At 40.9% G+C, this 24,865-nt stretch overlaps 1 protein-coding gene and 1 pseudogene across 1 annotated transcript in view; one reads left to right on the forward strand and one right to left on the reverse strand.

Annotated features, from left to right (window-relative positions):
* The window catches only part of MAGI2 (membrane associated guanylate kinase, WW and PDZ domain containing 2), a 701,446-nt gene that overhangs the window by 641,236 nt on the left and 35,345 nt on the right, over positions 1 to 24,865 (forward strand). Inside the window, exon 19 of the mRNA XM_027773307.1 lies at positions 8,403 to 8,491. Coding sequence (XP_027629108.1) covers positions 8,403 to 8,491 — 89 coding nt within the window. The remainder of the gene's footprint in view (positions 1 to 8,402; positions 8,492 to 24,865) is intronic.
* On the reverse strand, positions 3,883 to 4,404 carry LOC106735295 (peptidyl-prolyl cis-trans isomerase NIMA-interacting 4 pseudogene; annotated as a pseudogene).

The following is a 24,865-nucleotide window of genomic DNA, read 5'->3' on the forward strand; positions in this document are numbered from 1 at the left end:
AACTTTGAAAATGAGGAAACAAAAGAACAACTATCTATGAAAAGGTTTTAAGTGATCTCCATCAACCCTTTTCCTGATATCTGTAGAACTCAGAACATGGAAGCAAGACTTTTATCTGGACCTTGGGGCATGTCTAGGAAAAACTGATTTCAGTCAGGAAACATGCAAAACTCTGGCTCTGAGTTGTTAAGGTGATCTGTGTCAAAGAGATAAGCCCAGGTACAAGTGAAAGGAAAAAATACCGCAGGCTACCCTTTAGATCATTAACTAAACAAAATCAGTGTGAATCCAAGTGAGCTGGGGAAAAGGATAAATACACTGCAAATATGCCATCTGCAATTACCCTAGGACTAATCATCAGGTGACACCTCAGCCGATCCAGAAACATAAATCAACAGTTGCAGCCTCCAAAGTAGTGGCTACACTCAGAGGCTGTCAAGCAGCTGCAAGGGGAGTTGGCAGATGATAAGGGCTTTGAAGGAGTTGTTTTACAGCCACGTTGTTGAGAGAGAAGCTCAGGAGATAGATACTTCAACTCTCCTCTAGTCCTCTGGATAAGGATTTGTTGATTATAAACTCAGTGGAAAGTGTCAGTTCCCCCTCCCCTGACATGCATCTCAAGGATGAGGAGGAATAAGGAAACTTCACTCCACCATACTGAGAAAAGAATCAAAGGATGAGACATCAAACTCAAACCCTCCTTAACACTGATTGTTGCTATTCAAATTCAGTCTAAAAAGTTAAGAGAAAAAGAAGTATGCACCATGGTTATAAAACCACACAGGAATAAATTAGACAAATGAGCGCCCTGCCTTCAAATACAGGTGTTTTTTATTAGCATTCAAAGAATACAACATGAACATACAACTTGATTTATAAATCCAGTCACAGAGCCAGAGCCAAGGTTAATAGAAGTGCCATCAGATGAAAAAATTCCCAACACCAGCATTTCAGACTACAGGGGAGCATTTCCCTTGGTACGTTTGCTCTTCAAAGTTGATCCAAATAAACCAAAACACAACTGTACTTTTCAATCTTGATTGGTGCTCTGCCTGTTTATTCCTTTTTAAAAAGCAGCAGAGCAGGTCTTTATGGCCAGAACACTGAGAAGAACCCCACTGTAACTAAGTCTCAGTGGTCTTAGAAAGCCAGCTGGGTGAGGGGGGGTGGGGGGGGGACCAGTAGATAGCGTAATGGCTCTCTCGCTGGACTTCCATGTAGTCGACCACAGTCCCAGACCCGGTGGCTTAAACTCATGCTGGGTGCATGTGTGTGCATGCCCAAGATCCTGAGAGGGGAATGGAGAAGGGATTGCGGTATAGCCATCTCCCCAGGGGGTGATTTCTTGCTTTCTGTCTCTCTGTTTCTCTCAGTCTTTCACATGCACCCTATAGCAAAAACCTCTCAAAAAAAAAAAAAAGAAAAGAAAAGAAAAAGACAAGCCAGTCAGAGTTAAATTGGGTAAAGTAGAATTCTCACTGTTTAAAGGATCAGCGACAATTAACACCAGATCTCCACACCAAGGGAAAGAAGTAGCTGATTTGTGATTTTTACTGGTGCCTCTGCTCCCATTTTCAAAGTTAAGTGTATCTTTAATAGGTCTTTTGACTTGATTACAGGCCCTTAGTAAATTAAATGGTTTTTGTTTTTGTTTTGTTTTGTTTTTGGAGAGATTTTTGCTATAGGGCACATGCACTCTCCAGAGAGACAGAGAGATGGAGAGACAGAAAGCTAGATATCACCCCCCAGGGGCATGGCCATGTCACAATCCCATTTCCTCCATTCTCTTCTTGGGATTTGGGGCACATACACAAACACACACACACACACACACACACACACACACACACGCCCAGTTCTTCAAGCCACTGGGTCTGAGACTCGACCATAGTCGGCCACATGGAAGTTCAGTGCCTTAACCACTACGCCACCTGCTGGGCCCTACATTTTATAAGAATAATAAACCTGAACTAAGTAAGCAAAGATCTAGCTGAGCTAGTGACCATAGCTAAAGAAATAAATGGGCCAAATAGTTGCTTAATTAAGTCTTTTTTTTTTTTTGAGAGGTTTTCGCTATAGGGCACGTGCGATCGCCAGACAGAGAGAGACATAGAGACAGAAAGCGAGAAATCACCCCCCAGGGGGGATGGCCACGCCGCAATCCCTTCTCCTCCATTCTCCTCTCGGGACCTTGGGCACGCACACACATGCGCCCGGCATGAGTTTTAAGCCACCGGGTCCGAGACTCGAACCGCAGTCGACTACATGGGAGTCCAGCGACATAGCCATTACGCTAACTGCTGGTTCCCAAGTCTTCTTTTAATTAAAATGACTTGCAGCAGTTATTTCAGAGCACCAGGTTAAGCCGTATTGGTCTCTATTCAGATGGCAATAGACTATGTTTATTAGTTTTTCACAGGAAAACACATTAGCAAGTAAATATATAAATATACTCTTATAATTTTGTTTACAAGTATTTGTTCACTTATTCCTTTCTCCCTCTCTGATCATATAAACTCCAGACAGTATGTCCATACTAAATATTCTATATGAGATAAATCCTGGAAGTAATATTAGTAATTAATATAACTGATATTACCTCAACTAAACTAGAACTTAGTGTATGTAAGACATTTCGCAGGCACTGAAGACAGGCTACAGTCCTGGCCCTCAGTGAGCTGACAATATAATAATAAGGATACATGTAACAGCTATTTCTGAGTGGCGACCTATGGGAAGGTCTCAAAGGATCTGTTCTCATGAAAGATTAAAATAAAATTCATTAATTATTTATAGAATTTAATAAGTACTTCTAGAGTGCTTGAAGGTCCTTGAAGAATGCTCAGCTTCTTCAGTTTGTTAAGCATTTCCTTTGTAATATTTATACTAATTTGTCCTTTTTCTGAAGAAAGTACATACTATACCTGTTGAGTGTGAGTAAATCTTCGCTTAGATCTTGTCTGAATTATTCTAAATTCTAAGCTAATGAGCCAAAAGTTCACCTAACAAATTTGCTAATCATTACTCTTCCCTTTCAGTGGTTGTCAGTACATCTGGGAGCCTAAAACAGTATCATCTCTTCGGTAGGCTGACATGCCTCAACAGCAAAAGCAAAGGGACAGTCACCATTGTTTTAACCTCTTCCTCAGAGACCACAGAGTTTATGGGAGCTCTAAGTGGCTCCATAGCCTTTGCACTAATTCACCTGCATTTTGAATAGGGCAAAAGGCAGCTTCCTTCAATAATAAATTCTGAAATTTAATTTCAGCTTCTGACATTCATGGTTGAATGTATCTTCCTTTTCCATGAGAGGTTCCACAAATCACTCACGAATACCTTCCGCTGAGTAAGAGAAAATGATAAAGCACTAAGGAAAGGAACAGTCTCTCTGGCAGAACCTCAGGCTGATCATATCGAGAACAGAGTTCTTCCTGGCCAGAAGGCTCAAGTCTGCTCTTTGCAACATTTAGGTAACCCCAGGAAATTCTTTAACCATAAAATGTGCAATAAGCTTCTATTTCATGGAGCCAGAGGCAGGGGCTTCCTTAAAATATATAGTTCTGAAATTCCTCTCCCTGATCCTCAGTCAAAAGCTCATTTTTATTGTACGTGTATTTAGAATGAAGGTAAAATCCCATGTCTTCACATTATTTTATTGAAAATCATAGATCATAATGATATTCCTTCTTTATACATACTCTTACATGATTTCCAACATGCATTTTTCTCTTGAAGGCTCAGTGAGTCTTCTCACACTCATCTGTAAGTCCTGACTTGTTAATTACATAAGACTGATAAAATATATTAGACCACATAGTGACTGAGAAGTGAGCTAAGAAGAACCCACTTGACTCTTTTTTATTTTCAGTCTTTCATATAATTTTATTTTCTCCCTTCAACCATGATAATACGATATCCAAATTTTGTCTTAACTGGTGGGTCTGTAAACACAGGTTTATCCATCCCACTGACAGGCAAGGCAAATGCTGCTTCTTGGAATGGTCCCACCATGGATCCTCTGGTCATCCAACCCAAGTCACCCCCTTGCCTGGCTCGATCTTCACTATTTTGTGTGGCCACTTCATTGAATCTCATTCCAGACTTTAACTTTTCCATGGCTTCTATAATTTTGCTGTGTTTTTCACAAAGAATGTAACTGACCTTTACGGCATTGCCACCACCTTTGGGACCCTGTGACTTCTTGTCAGCATTGTCACTCCCAGACACTACTCTCCCTTTTTACTCCCTTTTCCAGAACCACTTTTTCCTTTGGGCGGCATCTTCAAGATTTGCCCAAACCTACTTAACTCTTGAGGTCCAGTCTCCCTCAATTCCCAAACACATAAGTTATGGGAGAAGATGAGTTCATGAAAAGACAGCTTTCCCAAATCCTATTGAGAAGTGCTCCCCAAGCATGTTGGAAAACCTCTACCTTTCAGCTCCTCAAAAATATGACCATGGAAAGTTTTATTTTGGGATCTAATAGGAACCTTCCCTCCCTTGCCCCAACATGAAACTGAGCTCTTAAGGAGGCTGCTTTCAGGACCAGCAGATGGCATAACTGTTACATCACTGGGCTCCCACATGCCCAACCATGATTCAAGTCCCTGACCTGTCAGCTTGAAAATCACGTTGGGTGCATGTGCATGCATGCCCAAAATCCCAAGAGGAGAATGGAGAAGGAATTGTGATGTTCCCATCTCCCCGAGGGGGTGATTTCTCACTTCCTGTCTCTGTCTCTCTGATGAGCACATGTGCCCTATAGCAAAAATCTTCTAAAAAAAAAAAAAAAACCTGCTTGGAAACACTGCTGAATAGTGGAATGGATCTCAAAGAAATTACAAATTCCAGATAATGCTTCTTATATGGTGGGTAATGGGGCGGGGCGTGAAGATCATAGATCGACAGGACAAATGTAAAGACTCAGAAAATTCTCTGAAACAGCAGAGAAAAATTAGTAGCATGTATTTAAGAGAAATCAGAAGTTTCCCTCTCTCACACAGACACATGCGTGTACACGTATACATGTGTGACAGTCTCAAAGCAATGATTCAGCTTTTTTTAAGTGTATTTCTTTTTTTCATGGGTGAGAAACAGCACTCCCAACTGGGTTTTGACACAATTATCTACCCTCAGCTTCAGCGATCCCTGGAGCAGGGCACGTGCATGCCCAGCATACTCAGGGAAGTCTCCAGATATGAATCTGGGACCTTCCCAACTCAGCCTTTTAAATACGAAGATGTTAGCACTCTTTTTCATTTTCCACATACCCTCTGAAGATTCTGATTGAGTCGATTTGGACCAGGATTTTATATTTGTTAAGTACCATCCCAGAGAATCAGGGAATTTCATGCTCTGGAAATTGCTGAATGTATTTCCTCTGGCTTGCTTGTGAAGGCCAGTCTCACAGGAGCTTCTACTTCCTGTTTTCCTCTTTATGTCTTTGTTGACCTCTCACTATTTAAATATGCCCCAACCCTTCAGCCTGATTCCTCTTTAGCCATCTATTTCTGAATAGTTTTCCACCCTAAGACTTAACAGCCATTGCAACTTAAAGGAGACCAGATTTTTCCTCCCATGTCTGACCATTTTCCATCTCGTTTTGACATGGTTCTGCTTTCCTTATTCTGGAAAATTTGACCCTGTGGTTCATAGCATGAGAGTGTTGATTCAAGCTAAACTTTCTGACGCCTCAACTAGGCCCCTTCTGAAGTTGGTGCTATGTGCCAAAGCTGTCTTCTTCACTGTCTGATTTTCTCTTGCCTTGAAGTAGAGATATTGTAGAAAAGTTTTGCATCGCTGTGAAGGAATTTGTCAACAAAACTCTGCTACTGAGGTGCTAAAAGCAGAATCCACTACCTTCAGACAAATTCTTAGGTAGGTCCAGCCAACTGCCATAACCAGCAATTGTCAAGTCTCCAAAACATCACTTCAGTGGGACCTGTGCCTACTGCCCTACCCTTGCTTTCCCTAGTCAAGTAACTTGCTAGCTTTCATTTTTAAACTTGAGCCCTCTAAGCCCCTCATTTCTAGTGAAAGAAATAGAGTTCATAAAGCCAGTTGGTTTTGTTTTATTTTTTTGAAGACTATATTTTAAAGCAGTTCTGGGATGATAGCAAATTTGAAAGAAAAGTAGAGTTTCTGTGTACCCCTGACCCTATGCATGGATAGCCTTCCCATTGTCAATATCCCCACCAAAATAGTACATTCATTCCAGGTGATATTGTACACTGACACATTACCACCTAGAGTCCATAATTACATTAGGTCCACTCTTGTGGTATACGTTCTATGGGTGTAAGCAAATACTTAGTGACATATATCCACCATTATACTTTTATACAGTTTTTTGACTGCCATAAAAACTCTCTGTGCTCGGCCTATGCATCCCTCCTTCCATGTTCCTGGAATCCACTGGTCTTTCTGGTTTTCACATATTTTTCCACAAGGCTAGTTTTTTTGTGTGTTTTTGTTTTTTGGGTTTTTTTAATCCACAAACTCTACTTATAGCTGTGCTCAAAGTTAGGATTGCCCCTATATCTTGTTCTGATAAAAGCCTCCCAATATTTCTTTTCAAGTGAACTCCCTCAGTCCAGGACCAAAGATAAAAATCATACAAATGACCTACTCCAGGATTGAATTATATGCTCTAATTATAGCGAAATCAATCAGCTTTGAGATTTGCACAGTCTTTAATGTGCTGTTTAGGTTCATGACTTTTTTTTTTTTTTTAACAGAGCAACAAACACACACTGAGTCCACACTAAATAGCTGTTTGCTATAATGTGGCTGAGACATTTGCTTCTAGAATAAACTATTTCTACACTTCCATAGAATGGTCCCTGGTCTTTTCAACACGTGCTGTCCAACAGACAGTGACTCTTGCCTCGGTACGACCCAGGGTGTTAGGGCTGGACACATACCCTTGCAACAAAGTAGGCATTAAATATGCCTACGCAGCATGCAGCTCTCTGTTTCTCACATTTCACTATAGTTTCTATTCCAGCCTTCACTGCAGTTTATATTCACCATGTTCTGGGCCCTTTTATTTGACCCTCTGGGTGTGAAGTTTCCTAGCTCCTGTATCTTTCAAGCCCAGTCAAAGCCATGTTTAAAACCAAATGGGAACTTTCTCTGTGTGACACTAAAACAGCTTGATTATTTTCACACAAAACTACTTGTATCTTGGCAGGACTACATGATAAACTCAATTAATAAATCCTGAAATTTAATTTCCATTTCTGACATTCATTGTGAAGAATTCACTTCCTTACCACTGAGAGCTTCTATTTTCCATTTAACCTCGAGGTGTTAGATCTCCCCCTGTATTCTCCCTTCCCTCCACATACTCCATGCTATGAAAAACACTCCTTCTGGCAGAATCCAAGATGGACGCGGAGTGTCACTCCATTCTGCACTCCATTCTCCATTGAAGCCATGTGTGGAGCATGCTGGGCATGCAGATGAGGAGCATATTCAGTATGTACTGGCAGAGAGGGTCAGTCAGACCTCAGAATGCCTGAGTTACATGAATTAAGTTCTTCTGATCACATTAACCCCACAGATGAACACATTCGCAGTCCCCTACACAGCACAGAGCTGAGAGAGTGTAGTAGCAGGCATGGCAGGAGCAGCCAGGGCCTCTCCTAGGAGCCTGTCTCTTGAGATTGCTGACCTCGATAACTCAGAATTTCTAGTACCTACCTTTGTGTAAGCAAAGAACCAAAGCCCGCAAGCTGAGCCAGACACAGACCAAGACAGCACTAAGAGGTAGTTTTCAAAATGCAGCCCTTCAGCACAGTGCAGGAGGCAAGACCTTGCTGCATTTTTTTTTTTCAGCTTTACTTTTTTTCCCAGAAAGCAATTACATCCAGCAAGCCAAGTGTGAACTTTGAATATAAATAAGCAGAGTATTAGAGGTAAGAGGAACTATAAGAATTTATGAGATTATTAGAGAAAACATACATATAAACATGGGCACCATGTCTTTATTTTTAGAATTTCTTCAACTTTAGAGATGATTACTGTGACTGATTCTCAAATGACAGCTGGTATCATTAAAACACCCTTTATGATGATAAAATTCTACAAGAATTCAGATAGTACCATTTCAAATTTATTCACATTTGTGCCTCCTTAAATGCACCTCAGGATGCCCTCAATATTTTGAGAAAAAATCGACTTTCGAATACATCTATAGCTCAGTCTTTCACTAATTTCACTTGCTGCATGCTTGATAGGGTTAGTTTTACTTAAAGTCTTTATTCTTACTACCTAGATAATTTTATTTGACTGTTCTAAACATACTAAGCAATCTTGATGCTAACAGTAATAATATATCTTTGTCACTGGTTCTGTTAATTCTAATGATTGGTCCTAGGCTGTTCCTCCCCTTCCTTTAGGAATGGTACCTTCCAGTCTCTCCATGTGCATGAAAAGTGACAAGCATGGGTCCCCATATTTCTACTTATTGGGCCACCCTAAAGACACGGTTTGTAAAATCTGCATGAATATTATCTTTCTCTAATGAGCTTTGGTTTTGCATATGTTTTTAACTGATGTATAATGCTCTCTTTCATGGTAGCTTGTCTAATTACTACTAGAGCTCTGGAAACTATTTGTAGTGGAGACCTTATAAATGAGAAGGATAAGATTTGTGGGTCCATGAAAATTTGAAATGCACCAAATCCTAGGATGGGTCAGTCCCTACTGGCCCCTGAAGGAAGAAAGATGGGGGGAGAACCACAGAGAGCACTAGCTGAGTTCTGCCCCACACATTTCAAAAAATCCCCCCTGGGTTTCAGTGCGAACAACTAAATTTATTTCCTCTCAGCCCAAGTATTGGATAGCTTCAATATAAGCAACCCTCTCCACACCACAAAGAATACCAGTCACGGGACTGTCTATCCCTAGGAGCTCTGAACTTCATCTGGCATCATGGGTATTTCCCCGCCTGGTTTGGGGCAGTTACCCAGTCAGGATCGCATCTTCTCAGTTTCCGTCCGCCATGCTCAGCAATGCACCAAGTTTAAGGGGGAAATTATTTTTAATAAAAGAACCCATTTGGGACTATTTTTTTAAAGTCATAACTTACATCCAGACAGTATTCATCACTATTTCAAAATGAATGTTCTCGAGTATTGGCTATATTTTGGCCTAACATTTGGTAAAAATTCTTGAGGAAAGACAAAGTGTCCTATACATATACCAGAATGCAGCTGATAGCCTTGCAACTATGGTTCGAGCAACTTTTTATCCAGCAAATAGAGCAGGCCACATTTCCACTGTCAAACCCTACAGTGGGCATGTGGCGACTGCCACAATTTAATTGGACTGGGATTTTAAAATGTCACTTTGGCTTTTTAGCACAAGCTAATACCCATGCTCAGTCTCCACAGTCAGCCATGTAACTATGAATCACACTGACTGACGCATTTCTCAGTTCTGGTTTGATTTTATCCCATCATGCTGTTGCAGCCAGGGCTAAGCATGTCTTACCAAATTCTTTTAAGTTAGCTCTCTAAATTTTTTCTGACACATATTTTCCAATTGTTAATGACCTTGCTACTTATCATCCAGGATTGGCTTATGTGTTATGTGAAAGACAATTTTACTCATTAAGTGAAATATTTAATTGGCCTACTGCTAAATATTATCTTACCAAATAGTTTTATGCTATATAATATCCACATACACACACACACACACACACACACACAAACCATAGCAATCATTACTTAAGGATGTCTGTAAAACAAGTTTTTTTTGTTGTTTGTTTTGGGGGGGGGGATGGTTTGGAGAGGTTTTCACTATAGGGTGCATGTGCTCGCCAGAAAGAGACAGACAGACAGACAGAAAGCGAGAAATCACCCCCCAGGGGGGATGGCCACTCCACAATCCCTTCTCCTTCAGTCTCCTCTTGAGCTCTTGGACATGCACGCACACACACCCGGCGTGAGTTTAAGCCACTGGATCTGGGACTCAAACCACAGTCGACTACATAGGAATCCAGTGACATAGCCATTACGCCAACTGCTGGCCCAAGTAAAACAAGTTTTAAATGTATTCTTTTTCCAAAGGATCTGTCTCAAAAAGAATGTATTGATCAAGGGAACGCTCAATTAGGGTATAAAGGAGAAAGTTGTGATGTACTGGAATAGGTATAAAGCCATGGAATAATTATTAGGGAAATCTACTCAAGTAGCATAGTTTAAAAAGATACAGATTTCTGTCTCTAACAAAAGAATGGTCTATATTTGTCATACAATTTACTTTAACTAATCTGTAATCCATGGGGCTGAGGCCTGAATCTAACTTTTAAAAAGAGAGAGAGAGAGCTCTTTTTGCTTTCAATTCAGTTCCAGGAAACACCTGCTGTGGCACAGGCACCTTGCTCAGTGCTAGCGATATAAAGATTAATAAGGGAGGCTCTGCCATGAGCATTTACAAGGTAGTAGCAGCAACAGGGAGAAAATCTGGCAATAGAGCAATATTAATAGTATCTGCAAAGGGTGAGAAGAAAAAGGAAGCAGTATACTAAATCTACTTAGCAGAATTATAGAATATTCTGCCCAAGAGGTGACATTTTAGCTGGGCTTTGAATGACAAGTTTGACTTCACCAGAGTGGGGAAGAGGTAAGACTGCTTCTACACAGAGGAAACTGTGAGCAAAGTCAGGGGATATGTTTGGAACAGCTGTCACAGGCTAAATGGGAGGGGGAGAGGAACAAAAGGAAAGAGAGGCTCTATTAAAAGGGGCCTTCTCTGCCAAGCAAGGGAATTCAAAATTTATACATGTAATTAGATACTGTAAAAACACTTTTTAAGGAGCCAGTGGATGGTGTGCTGATTGAAGCACTGAACTCCCACACACCCAACCGTAGTTCAAGTCCCCAACCTGATGGCTTGCTTTCTCACTTTCCACCACTTCCTTCCATCTGTGTCTCTATGGTGAGTGCACATACCCATAGCAAATTTTAAAATAATAATAAATAAAATCAAATAAACTTTTTTTAATTTCTAATTTAATTGTATTTATTTATTATTATTATTATTTTAATTTGCTATAGGGCACATGAAATCACCAGAGAAAGGCAGAGAGAGAGGGAAGGTGAGAAAGCAAGCCACTAGGTCCGGGACACGATCCGTGTTCAGCCATGTGCGAGTCAAATACCTCAACCACCATCCCATCTACCAGCCCAATAATTCTTTTAAAAAAAACTTTTTTAGGTACAAGCAGATGGCGTAGTGGTTATGTCGCTGGATTCCCACATGGCTGGCAGTGGTTTGAGTCCTGGACGTGACAGCTTGAAACTTATGCCAGGCACGTGTGCATGCATGCCCAAAATCCTGAGAGAAGAATGGAGGATGAGAAGAGATTGCAGTATGGCCATTCCCCTTGGGGGATGATTTCTCACTTTCTGTCTCTCTGTCTCTCTGTCTCCCCAGCAAGCACATGCACCCTATAGCAAAAATCTCTCTGAAAAAAATAATAAAGTATTTTTTTAACTGGAGGGTAAATTACCTATATTTGGAAATATACCTCAATAGTATTACAGGAGTTTTACAGGAAACTCGAAGCAGTTAAAGTATTAAAGTATTATTGCAAACATTGAGGCAAAAGATGTGAGGGCCAGAGTTAAAGAAGTGGTGGTGGAAATAGCACACTGGATTTGGAGGTGTTTTCAGATCTTTCACTAATGGAAGTAGCAAATCCTGGTGAACAATGACTGTGGAGGCAAAGAGCAGGAAGGAGGATTGTGGCCCATGATTGAGGGGAAGATGATGCCAGGAAACCAATGGGAAACACAAGTAAAGGAGCAAATTTAGGAAGAAGGATAATGAGGTCAGTTTTGGACTTGAGTTTCAGATGCCTAAAAGACACTTAAGCGAAGTAACCCAGAAATAGAGCACTTGGATGAGATACTCAGGAGCTGGGGCTGGAACATTTGGGACGTTCTGGAAAGAACAGTTAAGAGTTCTAAGCTCCCCCAGAGACGTCACAATGTACAGAGAGGAAAGTCCATGCAGTACAGTCAATGTGAGTAGCAAGTGAGAAGCATTGATGAAGAAGGCAAGAGGCAGGCAGTCCAAGATACAGGAAGAGAACCAGAAGAGAACAATACAGAAACCAGATAGCGGACTTCAGGAAGGTCACAGGAAGAATCATCAGTTTTCTAAGTGAAAAATATGCTTGCTCTTCCCTGAGATCGACTGGGTAGGGTTTAGAAAGAATGGGAAAATGGGGAGGGGCAAGGACTAGTACCACATTTACCTGCCTTGTTTAGCACAATGCCAGGCATGTAGCACTAAAAATAAATAAATAATAAGATAGCTATTGTGGGGATTGTGATGGCAAAGTGGTCCCCACCTGTTCCACGAACCTCACCATAGGCCTTCCCCACACATTGCCTCAGTCTGGGCCATGCTGGGAATCCACCCTGCATGGATTATCCACCTCAGATGACTAGAGTTCCTGCTTAGCTCCAGTCATGGGGGCCAGACTCTGGTTTTTCTGGCTTGTGTTTTAGAAAAATGGGGGTGGTCAAAGTACAAAATTGAATAAGATATCACTTCTACCCTAAAGGCACTCTATGTGGAAAACAGGATGTTTGTTGTTTACACAAAATAAGCTTTAAATTACACTTCTGTAGAAATTGCTTACTGTGTTACTTTCTGGCTTAATGTAAGGCAGTCTGAAAATGGGCATGCTCTGCTTAAGTTTTATTTTCCCATGACACATCATTTTGAAATCTGGTGCCATCAAGTCTCCAGTGAAAGTGTCTCCTCAAAGACTACCAGTCCCAGGACCTCATGGCCATGCTAGACTCTCACATGACTAACCGTGGTTCAAGTCCTGGATCTGACAGCTTGAAATTCACACTTGGTGCATGTATGTGGATGCCCAAAATCCCGACAGGAGAATGGAGGAGAAGGGATTGCAGCATGGCCAACCCCCTAGGGGGTGATTTCTCACTTTCTTTATCTCTCTATATCTCCAGGCAAATGCATGCACTCTATAGCAAAAATATCTCTGGAAAAAAAAAAAAAGACTTATCATCATGATAAGAAAATCCAGTGACTGATTTAATCCTTCATTCCCTTAAAGAAGGGAATACCTTTAACAGTTAACACTATGGGTCAGTGTATTAGCTGCATTTTCTCTTACCTCTCCGATTGCTTCCCCAAGTCTCCAACTCTCCTCCCATCCATTAAATCCCTCCCCAGTCTCTCCTTCAGGATCTCATCTGCTTTCATGATTCTACCTGTCACCATGGAAGAGGATTCTTGTGTCTCTTTTGCCATTACTGCTTTCATTCCATAGCTCTACCCAATGACTTCCAACAGCCTGCTAGCCATGTCTACACAGATAACCCACATTATGTATTCAAAACTGTATTCATGACCTTTCCTCCTAAAATACTCCTAATTAATTATCTATTAATATTGATGAAATACATCAACCCTCCTAGTTGCTCAGCTCAAAAACCATCTTGACTGACTTTCCCACTCATATATACAGAACCGGTTTCCAAGTGAGTGCTATTTCACTCATTTCTCACATCAGCCTTCTCCTTTGTTCCTACAGTAACTCTACCCCAGCTCAGGCCCACTCTCTTGGATTTAATAACCTATATCTGTTTTCACTACTGCTGTGGCCAATATTCTCTGCTCATTGATGCTGCTGTCATAAAGGATTAACACACTCAAAAACATTTTTCACAAAAAGCCTTAAATGAATCCCCAAAGCCACATATGATTTGGCCCCATCCTGCTAGCAATTGATTGAGCCTTACCTCTTATCTCCCACATATCCTACTACATATCTGTGCTCCAGCTACACCGGAACACTTGTCACTGTCCCATAGTCTCACCTTTATGGTTGAGTACATATTGATCTCTTGGCTTAGAATACCCTTCCCCAACCAAAAAAAAAAAAAAAAAGGAAATAAAAAAGGGACCAGCAGATGACGTAATGGCTACGTCACTGGACTCCCATGTAGTCGACCGCAGTTCAAGTCCCAGACCCGGTGGCTAAAACTCACACTGGGCATGTGTGCATGTGTGTCCAAGATCCCGAGAGGAGAATGGAGGTGATTTCTCGCTTTCTGTCACTCTGTCTCTGTCTTTCTGATGAGCATACATGCACTATTGCAAAAACCTCTCAAAAAAAAAAAAAGAAAACAAAAACCTCTCAAAAAAAAAAAGAAAACCCTTTCCCAAGATGTTGTTCTCCTTCAAGACCCAGGGCAAAGGCTGTCTCACCATGACTCTTTCTCCAAGTTTCCCAATCAGAAGTTATCTCTCAGTCTTCTGCAATCCCATAGCCCTTTACACATCTCTCCTGCTCTCGCTCAGTCTCCGTTTTGCAGCAGTTACTGGTGTCTACATATTTGCCCCCTTTGAGGAATTCAAATTCCCAAGCCCAGAAACTTTATGTCATTCATATTGATATTTACCTAGGTTCTTAATATAGTGTTTTATAGATTGAGGACAACCAGAAAAAAAGGAATAATAAGCGAATGGTGAATAAACATCTCACAATGTCATGAGGTTATCTTTCTGATGGCAAATTTCAATGTGGGTTGGGATCATTATAGAAGCCATAGGATTGATGGCCCAAATGTCCACTGACTTTTTCAATCTATTGGATCATCAGAAAAGTCATGACATATTTTCCTGTTATTCCATGCAAAAATGCATCATGACTTTTCCAATCACCCAATAATACACAAGTTAGGGGGTTTTCTCTTGTTTTGTTGTTTATGTAAATGCCTACCTGTTTACTAATTTTTCTGTAATGTATCTCTCTTCATGTTAAGAGTTGAATGAAGGAAAACTAGCCAATTGAATGTACCAGGTGATTATTTTCTGGTTCATCCAAATTTTACTACTTCCATAGTTGTCTCCCATACGGTGGCTGTGACCTATGTTGGCAGCACATACTGTAGTTTAATATGCCAGAATTGCTTTTGTGCTACAGAAATGCCAGATATGCAGGGACTTCAAAAAGTTTGTAGAAAAATAGAAGTATGAATTTATTTTAGTGCCAAAAAATGTTGAAACCCATGCATAGTTTTTCATATGTATTTTCAATAAATGTTTTGAAGATCCCTCACATAGCACAGTCTTCTAGAGATTTGGGGCAGCTGGGACAAGTGCCAATGTTAGATCTGTCTGAGTGGGATTCTGAATGTGCTCTCCTGCTGTGGAAAAGGGGCCACCACAAAAACTCTCTAAGTTCCCTGCTGGCTCTTGGGTCTATACCAAGTTCAAACTAGGTGTATCTCTTGTGTGTCAGCCATTGTTTAATGCTGTGAGGACTACAGGGGGGAAATAAATAAATTAATGAATGAATAAACAAACAAACATGGCATTGTTCCTCTCTGAAGGAGCTTTCCAGCTCACTGAAGAACAGAAAATACTTGGAAAAAGATAGTACAAACCAGAATGATGAAGAGGGAAAACAGTGACCAAAATGGTCAGACAGAACTCTTTGGAGAATAGGTGGTCTTGAAATATCTCATGAGCAGCCAGTAGATTGGAGATGAGCAGAGGGGAGGGTCAAAGGATTGATAATCTGAAAGGAATAGAGACATTGTAGGAGACAATTTTGAAGCTAAGAAGTGAATGATATGAGTAGAGCATAGGGTTCCTACCAAAAAGCAAAGGGAGTAGGGGTGCATGAATTTTGAATGCTTAGAAAAGATTCATATCTAGGAACTAATGGCAGTAGGTGTCACAGAAGGTTCTTAAGCATCACATTAACATGGCTGAAGAAGTGTTTTGTGAGTAGTGGGAGACAATTTTAGAGTTTTCCATCCTAGCTACCCATTAGAATCACATGGAGACTATGTAGTTGAAAAATTCTCCTAGAGGCTCTTCCCTAAACCAATTAAGCCAGAATCGGGGTGCGGGGGACAGGGAGGCTTGCAGGCAGAGATATGTTTCTGTTGTTGTTGCTGTTATTGTTTTTAAGGATGATTTTATTTTACTTTATTTATTTATGTATTTTTAATTTGACTGGAGAGGAACAGAGTGAGAGAGAGAGAGAGAGGGAAAGTGAGAAAGGAAGTCGCCAGGTCCAGGACTCAAACCATGTTGTTAGTGTACCAGTTATATAATGAGCAGCCGGAGTTGAGAACCACCAAACTAGAAGCAGATCATGTAAGCTGTTCCAGTAACTTAGGAAATGCAAGGATGGGGTAATGAGGTGCTGAAAACAGGAGAGAGGTGCTGAAAACAATAGAAGAGAGACACGGGAGCATTGGCAATATCAAGGATCATGAAAAAAGAATCAGTAAGCTTTGGTGACTAATGATAGAAAGGGAATAAGAATTAAGGAGGGTTCAAAAAAATAAATACTCAGGTTAGATCCTGAGTATTTGGGGAAATGGCAGAACTATTATCAGAAAAAGAGGAAGAAGGAGATTTGGTAATTATGCCATTAAAGAGTTGGGTAACCAGGGCTAGCAGTTGGTGTGTTGGTTAAGGTACTGACTTCCCACGTGGCTGACTGAGGTTTGAGTCCTGGACCTGGCAGCTTGAAAATTATAGCAAATAAAGAGATAAATAAATGAATGTTTTTTTAAAAAATAAGAAGGCAGGTGACCTTTCAGGAATTACTTGACTTCTCTGGATCTCAGTTTTCTCATCTATAAAATGAAAGAGTTCAGTTTTATGATGCATGCCTTGGTTCCTTTCAAATGCTGATATTAACAGTACTAATCCAGGGATATAAAAAATGTGGAATATTAAGATGTGCACGGACATTCACATAGTGATTCACAATGAGCAACTGCATCCATCATGTATCTGTAGCAGGTGAAACCAAAAGGATGGATGCAGCCCCCAGGCAAGGTAACGGGGGAGAGAGGAAGGCCAACAAAGGAGAGTAAGAATACAGAAATTTCCTTCAGGCTCAGTTTCACCTCCCTGCTACCTTGTAATATATAAGCAACGACATAGACACGCCTTTCTTTCATAATCCCAACTTTACTGTGTGTACAAAATTATTTTCCAATGGCCACTTCTATCCAGAGGGGTTTTCTGGCAAAAGATTATCTCATGCTAACATAGTACCTTCAAAACAATGAGTTGGCCTTATTTGTAATTCATTATGAAAATTCACTAAGAAATTCACAGAGAAAGCAAGTAGCAGGAATTCGTAATGTCTCTTTTTATATTCAAGATGTTTCTCTCTCTCTCCCTTTTTTTCCCATGTGGAATGCCAGAGGGGAGAAAAAGTATCTCTTCCAAGTGAAATACATCTGTTCAGTTGGCCTTTTCTCATTATAGCCATCAATAGCTTATTACCCCTGGGCATACAGCAATCAATATCTTTAGCTTGTTTACAATGTGAAATATTACACAATGCCCAAGGAAAATATCTGGCTGCTTACTCAGCATGTATGTGAACTGTTGATTGCCTCTCAGTGGTCAAATACAGTAAAACTGGTTGTCCTAGTCTTTCTACATCCAAAGCCCTAAGACACCTAAAAGCTCTAACTAAAAACCTGTGGTTGTAATACAGTTGTAAAAGACACAAAATATATGAATGACCAAAAAGCATTTTTTTAAAAAAGATGCTTAACATCATTCATCATCAAGGAAATGCAAATTGAACCAAGATAAGATATCACCAATGGATAGCCACTATTAAAAACTCAGAGAGATGAAAAGACATACAGACAGAGGGGGAAAAGGAAAGAAAAGAAATGTTGGCAAGAATGTGGAAAAATTAGAATCCTGGTGCACTGTCGGCAGAACTGTAAATGGTGCAATCACTGTGGAAACAGTATGGAGGTTGCTCAAAATATTAAAAAATAGAGGGACCAGCAGTTAGCATAATGGCCATGTCGCTGAACTCCCATGTAGTCGACTGTGGTTCAAGTCCCTGATCCGATGGCTTAAAATTACGCCGGGCGCGTGTGCGTGTGTGCCCAAGATCCCAAGAGGAAAATGGAGGAGAAGGGATTGCAGCGTGGCCATCCCCCCTGGGGGGTAATTTCTTGCTTTTTATCTCTCTGTCTCTCTCTGTCTTTCTGGCGAGTGTACACTCCCTATAGCAAAAACTTCTCTGGGGAAAAAAAAAATTAAAAAATAGAATTATCTTGTAATCCAGCATCCAGCAATCCTATTTCTGTGTGTATATCCAAAAGAATTGAAAACAGAATCTTTTTTAATTATTTTTTTATTTTATTTATTCATTCATTTATTTTAATTTGACCAGAGAGAGAGAGAGGGAAAGTAAGAAAGCAAGCTGCCAGGTCTGGGACTCGAACCACGGTTGGCCATGTGGAAATATCCAGCACCTTAACCACCATGCCACCTGCTGGCCCCAAAAACAGAATCTTAAAGAAATACTTGCACACTCATGTTCATTGCAGCATTATTCATGATAATCAAGAGGTGAAAGCAACCTAAAGTCTACCATCAGATGAATGAATAAAGCAGATGTGGTATACACATTCAATGCCATAGTTAGCCTCACAAAAGAAGGAAATCCTGTCATGCTACAGCATAGATGAACCTTGACAACATTATGCTAAATGAAATAAGCTAGTACATGACCAGCAGTTAGTGTAATGACTATGTCACTGGACTCCCATGTCGTCAACCACGGTTCGAGTCCCAGACCCGGTGGCTTACACTTACACCAGGTGCGTGTGCATGCGTGCCCAAGATCCCAAGAAGAGAATGGAGGAGAAAGGATTGCCACATGGCCATCCCTTCTCGGGGCGGGGGAGAGGGTGATTTCTCGCTTTCTGTCTGTCTGTCTCTCTCTCTTTCTGGCGAGCGCACATGCCCTATAGCAAAAACCTCTCCAAAAAAAGAAAAAAATAAATAAAAGGAATAAGCTAATCACAAGAAGACAAATACTACATGATTCCACTTATATGGGGGTATCTAACCTAGTCAAACTTAGAATCAAAAATAGAGTGTGGTTCCCAGGGGATGGAGAAAAGAGTAAAAGAGTTGTTCAGTAGATATAGAATTTTAGTTTTGCAAGATGTAAAGTTTTAAAGATTTGTTACACATAACATTATTGTACTGTATACTTAAAAATGGCTAAGATGGTAAATTTTGTTATGTGTTTTTAACTACAAAAGAGAAAGAGAGAAAAGACATGAAACTCTAAAGAGAACCAAAGGCTCTGAGCCTTCAGTGATTAGGAAGGTAGGAATCTTCTGGGCTTTATTTTGTAAAGAGTGCTGATGTTTGGCAGCCCTCAGGACAATTAGATGATAGGTCATGCATTTCTTTTTGTTTTTGTGTTTTTAAGAGAGATTTTCGCTATAGAGAGACAGAGAGACAGGAAGTCAGAATTCACCTCCCAAGGGGGGTGGCCATGACACAGTCCTTTCTCTTCCATTCTCCTCTCAGGATTTTGGGCACACACTGCACACACACTCAGCATGTGTTTTAAGCCACTGTCCGCTTCGAAAGGAGCAATTACTGTGAGACAGGCAGTTCGTTATCATAAGATGGGCATTGTCAGCAGTTGGTTCTCTAGTTACCAGTTTTTTGTCAAGCTTCTATTGCTGCTGTGGTGGTGGTTCTTTGATTGATTTTGAAATGAGTACTCCACCCAGGACAGTCAACAAGTAGGACTGCACAGAGGGGGAAGGAGTTTTCTGAGTCTGGTGAGCTTTCAGTGGTTTATTTGTTTATGTTCCTTTGTATCCCACCTCTTTTCACAAAGGCTCCTTTGAGGCAGTAGCTCAGGTTTGGTGGAGAGAAGGAACATCAATTGTCCTGCCAGCTGCTCTGAGTAGGAGCTTGCAAAATAGACAAATGCTAATAGAATACAGTCCCGATTCCCACCGAGAAGCTCACAGACAAGAGAAAAACCTTCTCATTCATCTACATTGGGAGCCTCAGGTGGCGGCTTAGAGACACTCTCTAGGGGGATGGGTAATGTAGATGTAAATACAGTGCCAGGTTATTTAGCACTGCAAGATGTGACCCAAGGATCATGCCTTTTTCCCCCCTTTCTATGACCTTGTTTCTTATTTAAAAAAAGAAAATTTTTTTGTTAAATTGGATTATGATCTGATACATGGTTCTTTAGCTATTGTATCAATTAGCAAGTAACATTGTGCTTAGAGCCCAATGGTGCCTCCCGTCCACACGGTTCTGTCAGTAAATGAATGACCTAAAGGATATAGCAGGGTCAGGCCCTGCTTTCCAGAAGGTTGTGTGCTATTATTAAAAAGGAAGAAAGAAAACCAGCCTCTTATGAATGAAGGGATTTAAAAAAACCATTGTGGCATAAGAAAATAGTACATAAATCCAGATGAAGGCAGTAAGATGAGCAGCCTGGGGGATATATACATACATATATAGATAGATAGATAGATATGTATCTATCTATCTATATATGTATGTATATATATAGATATATATATATATAGGAGAGGTTTTTGCAATAAGGCATGTGCATTCGCCAGAAAGACAGAGAGAGACCAAGAGATAGAACGCAAAAAATCACCCCCCAGGGTGGATGGCCATACTGCAATCCCTTCTCCTCCATTCTCCTCTCGGGATCTTGGGCATGCACACACACGCACCCAGCATGAGTTTAAGCCGCCAGGTCCAGGACTCGAACCGTGGTTGACTACATGGGAGTTCAGCAACATAGCCATTATGCTAACTGCTGGCCCCAGCCTGGGAGATATTTTTAAAAAAGGAATTCCTATCTCTCCAGTCTTTAGCATCCAGTATGAAAAGTAAGTCCCTAAAACTTCAGCATCTTTTGTTTATGTTTACACTAAAGTTCTGTTTAAATTTATTCATTTATACACACACACACACACACAGTGGCTGCATTCCAAGGAAGAACTGCTATATCTAACTGGTAGACCTGGTTTCCTCCATTTATGAAACAAAAATACAAAATAAACTCAATTCATAAAAAGAAAGTGGTACTGGATCCAACTGATTCTGAGGTAGATCTCGTGGGAGTACAACTGTGCTTGAAAAATCAAAAAGCTAGAACTAAGCCTTTAATACCTCGCAGCAAGCTGGAAGTTCAGTTTGGACTGCTGAACAGAATACAGCAAAATCCAGTCAATTATTTTCACCTCTCTATCCCAGAAAAGAGTAAACAATTTTCAGCTGAAATTTTTTTCCTCATGTAGCCTTTCTGTCATTCCTTCACTATCTGATCTCTTCTGAATCCACCTACTCCAGAAAACAGGCACTTCCACTTTGAAACAAACACCACACAGTAGGAGTAGGAAGGCCCATGGGAGTAGGGAAAAAGTAAATGTTTACTCGTGCCAGAGACCTCAAAGGAGAACATGCATGGAAATACTCATATTTCCCCAAATTTCTGATTAATAGATTACTTCTGACAGAAAGCATTTAAAGGCCACAGCCTTACTTTCTTGTTAATTTGTTATAGAGCATGCGTGCTTGCCAGAGAGACACAGAGAGAAAGTACCTCCCAGGAGGGGATGGCCACACCCCAGTTCCCTCTATTCCATTCTTCTCAGAATTTTGGGCAGGTGTGCATATGCATCTACATATTTTTCAAGCAGGTGGGTCCAGGGCTCAAACTGCATGATTGTCCACATAGTATCCAGTCACCTTAACTTCCACATCACTGGCTGGCCCTGGGCTCACTTTTCCATCTCTAGGTATATACATTTTCTCATGGCAGGAACACAGTTGGTCTGTCCTCACTTACAACATAGTGAAGTGGATGCATCAAAAGTTCTCAAACCTTCCCTAAAGCTCTAATACAACAAGACTCCCTTCAAAATTAGAAAAGAGAGTGGGGCCCAACAATTACATCATATTTACGTGTATGTGCAGTTTGTTTTTATCGTTCCTTCCATTTTCACTCCCTTGGAGTTAGAAGGAAAGGGGAAGGAGGGACAGAAAAGGATTCCCTCCTGCCTGATTCTCTGTACCCTCAGACCAAGATGTCACAATCCTGGGACCTTCACGGTTTCTTTGTTCACTGTTCTGACGGAGTTATTTTAAAAGGCTAATGTTCTGAAATGAACTAGGACAGAAATTAAGAACATAGGGTATTTTTGAAAATGTTCCTACTGCCATTTTGCAGCTGCACTAGTTCTTTCTCTCTCTTGCTTGCTCTTGCTTTTTGTTTGTTTGTTTGTTTTATATTTTTGCCATAGGGTACATGTACTCACCAGAGAGACAGATAGAGAGAGAAGGAAAGTGAGAAAACACCCCCTCCCCCAGAGGGATGGCCATGCCACCCAATCCCTTTTCTTCCATTCTCCTCTCTGGATTTTGGACACACAAACACACACACCCAACATGGTTTTCAAGCTACCAGATCCAGGACTCAGATCATAGTCACCATCTGGGAATTTCCCCTGGATTTTTTTAAATCAGTTTTATTGATTATAACAAAAGGCTATATACATATTAATTATAGAATATCTTAAAAACAGAAATAATCAAAAGAGAGGAAAGAAACTCTCCTTAAAAATGTAACCATTTTGGGGATCAGCAGATGGCATAATGGTTACGTTGCTGGACTCCCACATGGCCAACCACAGTTCAGGTCCTGGACCCAGAGGCTTGAAACTCCCACAGGGTGCATGTGCGCGCATGCCCAAAATCCCAAGAGGAGAATGGAGAAGGAATTGTGGCATGCTATCCTCCCTGGTTGGGGGGGGGAGGGGTTCTCGCTTTCTGTCTCTCCGTGTCTCTTTGTCTCTCCAGCAAGTGCATGCACCCTGTAGCAAAAATCTCCCTCTAAAATAAAAACAAATAATAATAACATTTTTGTTGTGAAACTTGCTTTCTTTTCATTTGATGGCATGTTCAGACTATTTTTCTGTGATAAGTATTCTTCTATACATTTTAAAATTCCGTAATAATAGAAAGACCGTATGTGCACAAGAGACAGAGAGAAGCACTCTTGACAGGATCTTGTCATGCCACTATTCCCTTTCCTCAGCCCTCTAGCTCCTCAGAACCCTGGGCACCCACATGTATGTTTTTGGGCCAGTCCAGGGATCAAAACCCACAATTGCCAGGGCACTTTCATTATTGCTGTACCACAGGTACTGGGCAATACAGCGTTTCTAATGACTACTTACCATTTTGCTGTATACACTGATTATTTAACTACTTTCCTGTTGGAATATTTTAAATTTCATGTTTTTCTGGTTTAGCCACCATTATAGAACTGTTTTTCTAATTTTTTCATTATGTGAAAAATCCTACCCCCAAAAAAATTCTTCTAGCTCTATCTTCCCATATAGCCTTGATTATTTCCTTAAGATAATTCTGAAAGGCAAAGCCCCTGGGTCAAAGGGTATCTGTGTTCTCACAGAAGGATGGATAAAGTCAGGGGGAGTCATGTTCTGACACAAATGTACCTTGGGAACTACTCCTGGGTGATGAAATAAAATTTTTATTAAAGTATCTTTTCCAATAGCCAAGTCTTTATGAACTATAGCAGAGGCCATATGATCTAATAAAAAGTGCTTAGAGCTGAGAGCAAGTGCTGCCCCAGAAGCTGGGTGGCTCCTGCATACCCAGCAAAGCACCTCAGCCCTCACCTCATGTCTCTGAAGCTCCCATGCCTCACTTCCAGCATAGTGAAGTAGATGCACTGCAAGTTCTCAAAGCTTCACTGGAGCTCTAACATAAGAGGAATCCCTTCAAAACTGGAAAAGAGTGGGGACCAACAATTGCATCATGTTTATGTGTATGTACAGTTTGTTTTGTTTTATTTTTCCTTCTATTTTCCTTAGGATGTTTTTAAACAGCACTAACAGCATCCAAAGAAACAGAGGTGTGCACAATCTCATAACGCATCTCCTTGACAGTTTAAAAAAGTATAAGCCTTTTCCAGTAACTCAGAACTTGTCTGCATCTGTGTATTGTGCTTCTTTGGGGGAAGGGCAATTAGTTAAGAGGAGGCTGGCCAGAGCCCATGACACCTCTGACATGACTGTGGCTTTCTTATCAAGCATAATGAGCCATATGAGCTTTACAGACATTTCTACAAGAATAAATGCCAGCCAGGCTTCATTTGCCACTGGCAGAACTGACCTGACACACTGAATGTGACTTATCTGCAGAATCAAAGCAGGCTGGTATTCAAAGTAGAGACTGTACCTCACCAGGAGAGCACTGGCTTCTGACTCCAGAGTGTCCATGAGCAAAGCAGAACTTCGTAGTCTGTTCCTGTTAACTTGAGTGGAAGTCCTTCCATTTGGGGAGGCTGCTAAGTTAGTAATATTAGAGGGAACCAGTGGAGCCCATATTAACTAGTTATCTTGCTGGTAAGAATACCTTACCCTGTATATGTACATCGTTCCATTAAGAAAGTACTTAAAGGATGATGTCTTCAAGCCAATTAAGAACCAGTACAGGCAGGCCCATAAGCATTTCTTAAATCAGATAGTGACAGATCTGGCCCACAGAAGGATGATCACCTTATAGCTCTGAAATATATGACACAAGAAATTTCTGACCACTCTAACCTACAAATCTGAAATAGAAGCATTTTAGTTCTCTTGCCATCTGTTTAATCATGCAACAATATTCCCAGCTAAGTATCATCAGCCTTTGGGAAAATCCTCGTGTCATCTAGTTGCTCTCCAAAGCAGCCGTTCCTAGCATGTTTGGAAAGTGCTGTGTCTTGTGTGACCTCCTTGACTGAGCTAAGAATATTCATTCATGGGACCAGCAGTTGATGTAATGGCGGTTGCTGGACTCCCATGTAGTCGACCATGGTTCAAGTCCCAGACCCTGTGGCTTAAACTCACACTGGGAGCATGTACGTGCGTGCCCAAGATCCCAAGATGAGAATGGAGAAGAGATTATGGCATGGTCATCCCCCCTGGGGCGTGGATTTCCACTTTTCTGC

Source organism: Tupaia chinensis, unplaced genomic scaffold (assembly GCF_000334495.1).
Source record: "Tupaia chinensis unplaced genomic scaffold, TupChi_1.0 Scaffold000044_1, whole genome shotgun sequence".
In the NCBI taxonomy this organism is placed as follows: Eukaryota; Metazoa; Chordata; class Mammalia; order Scandentia; family Tupaiidae; genus Tupaia; species Tupaia belangeri.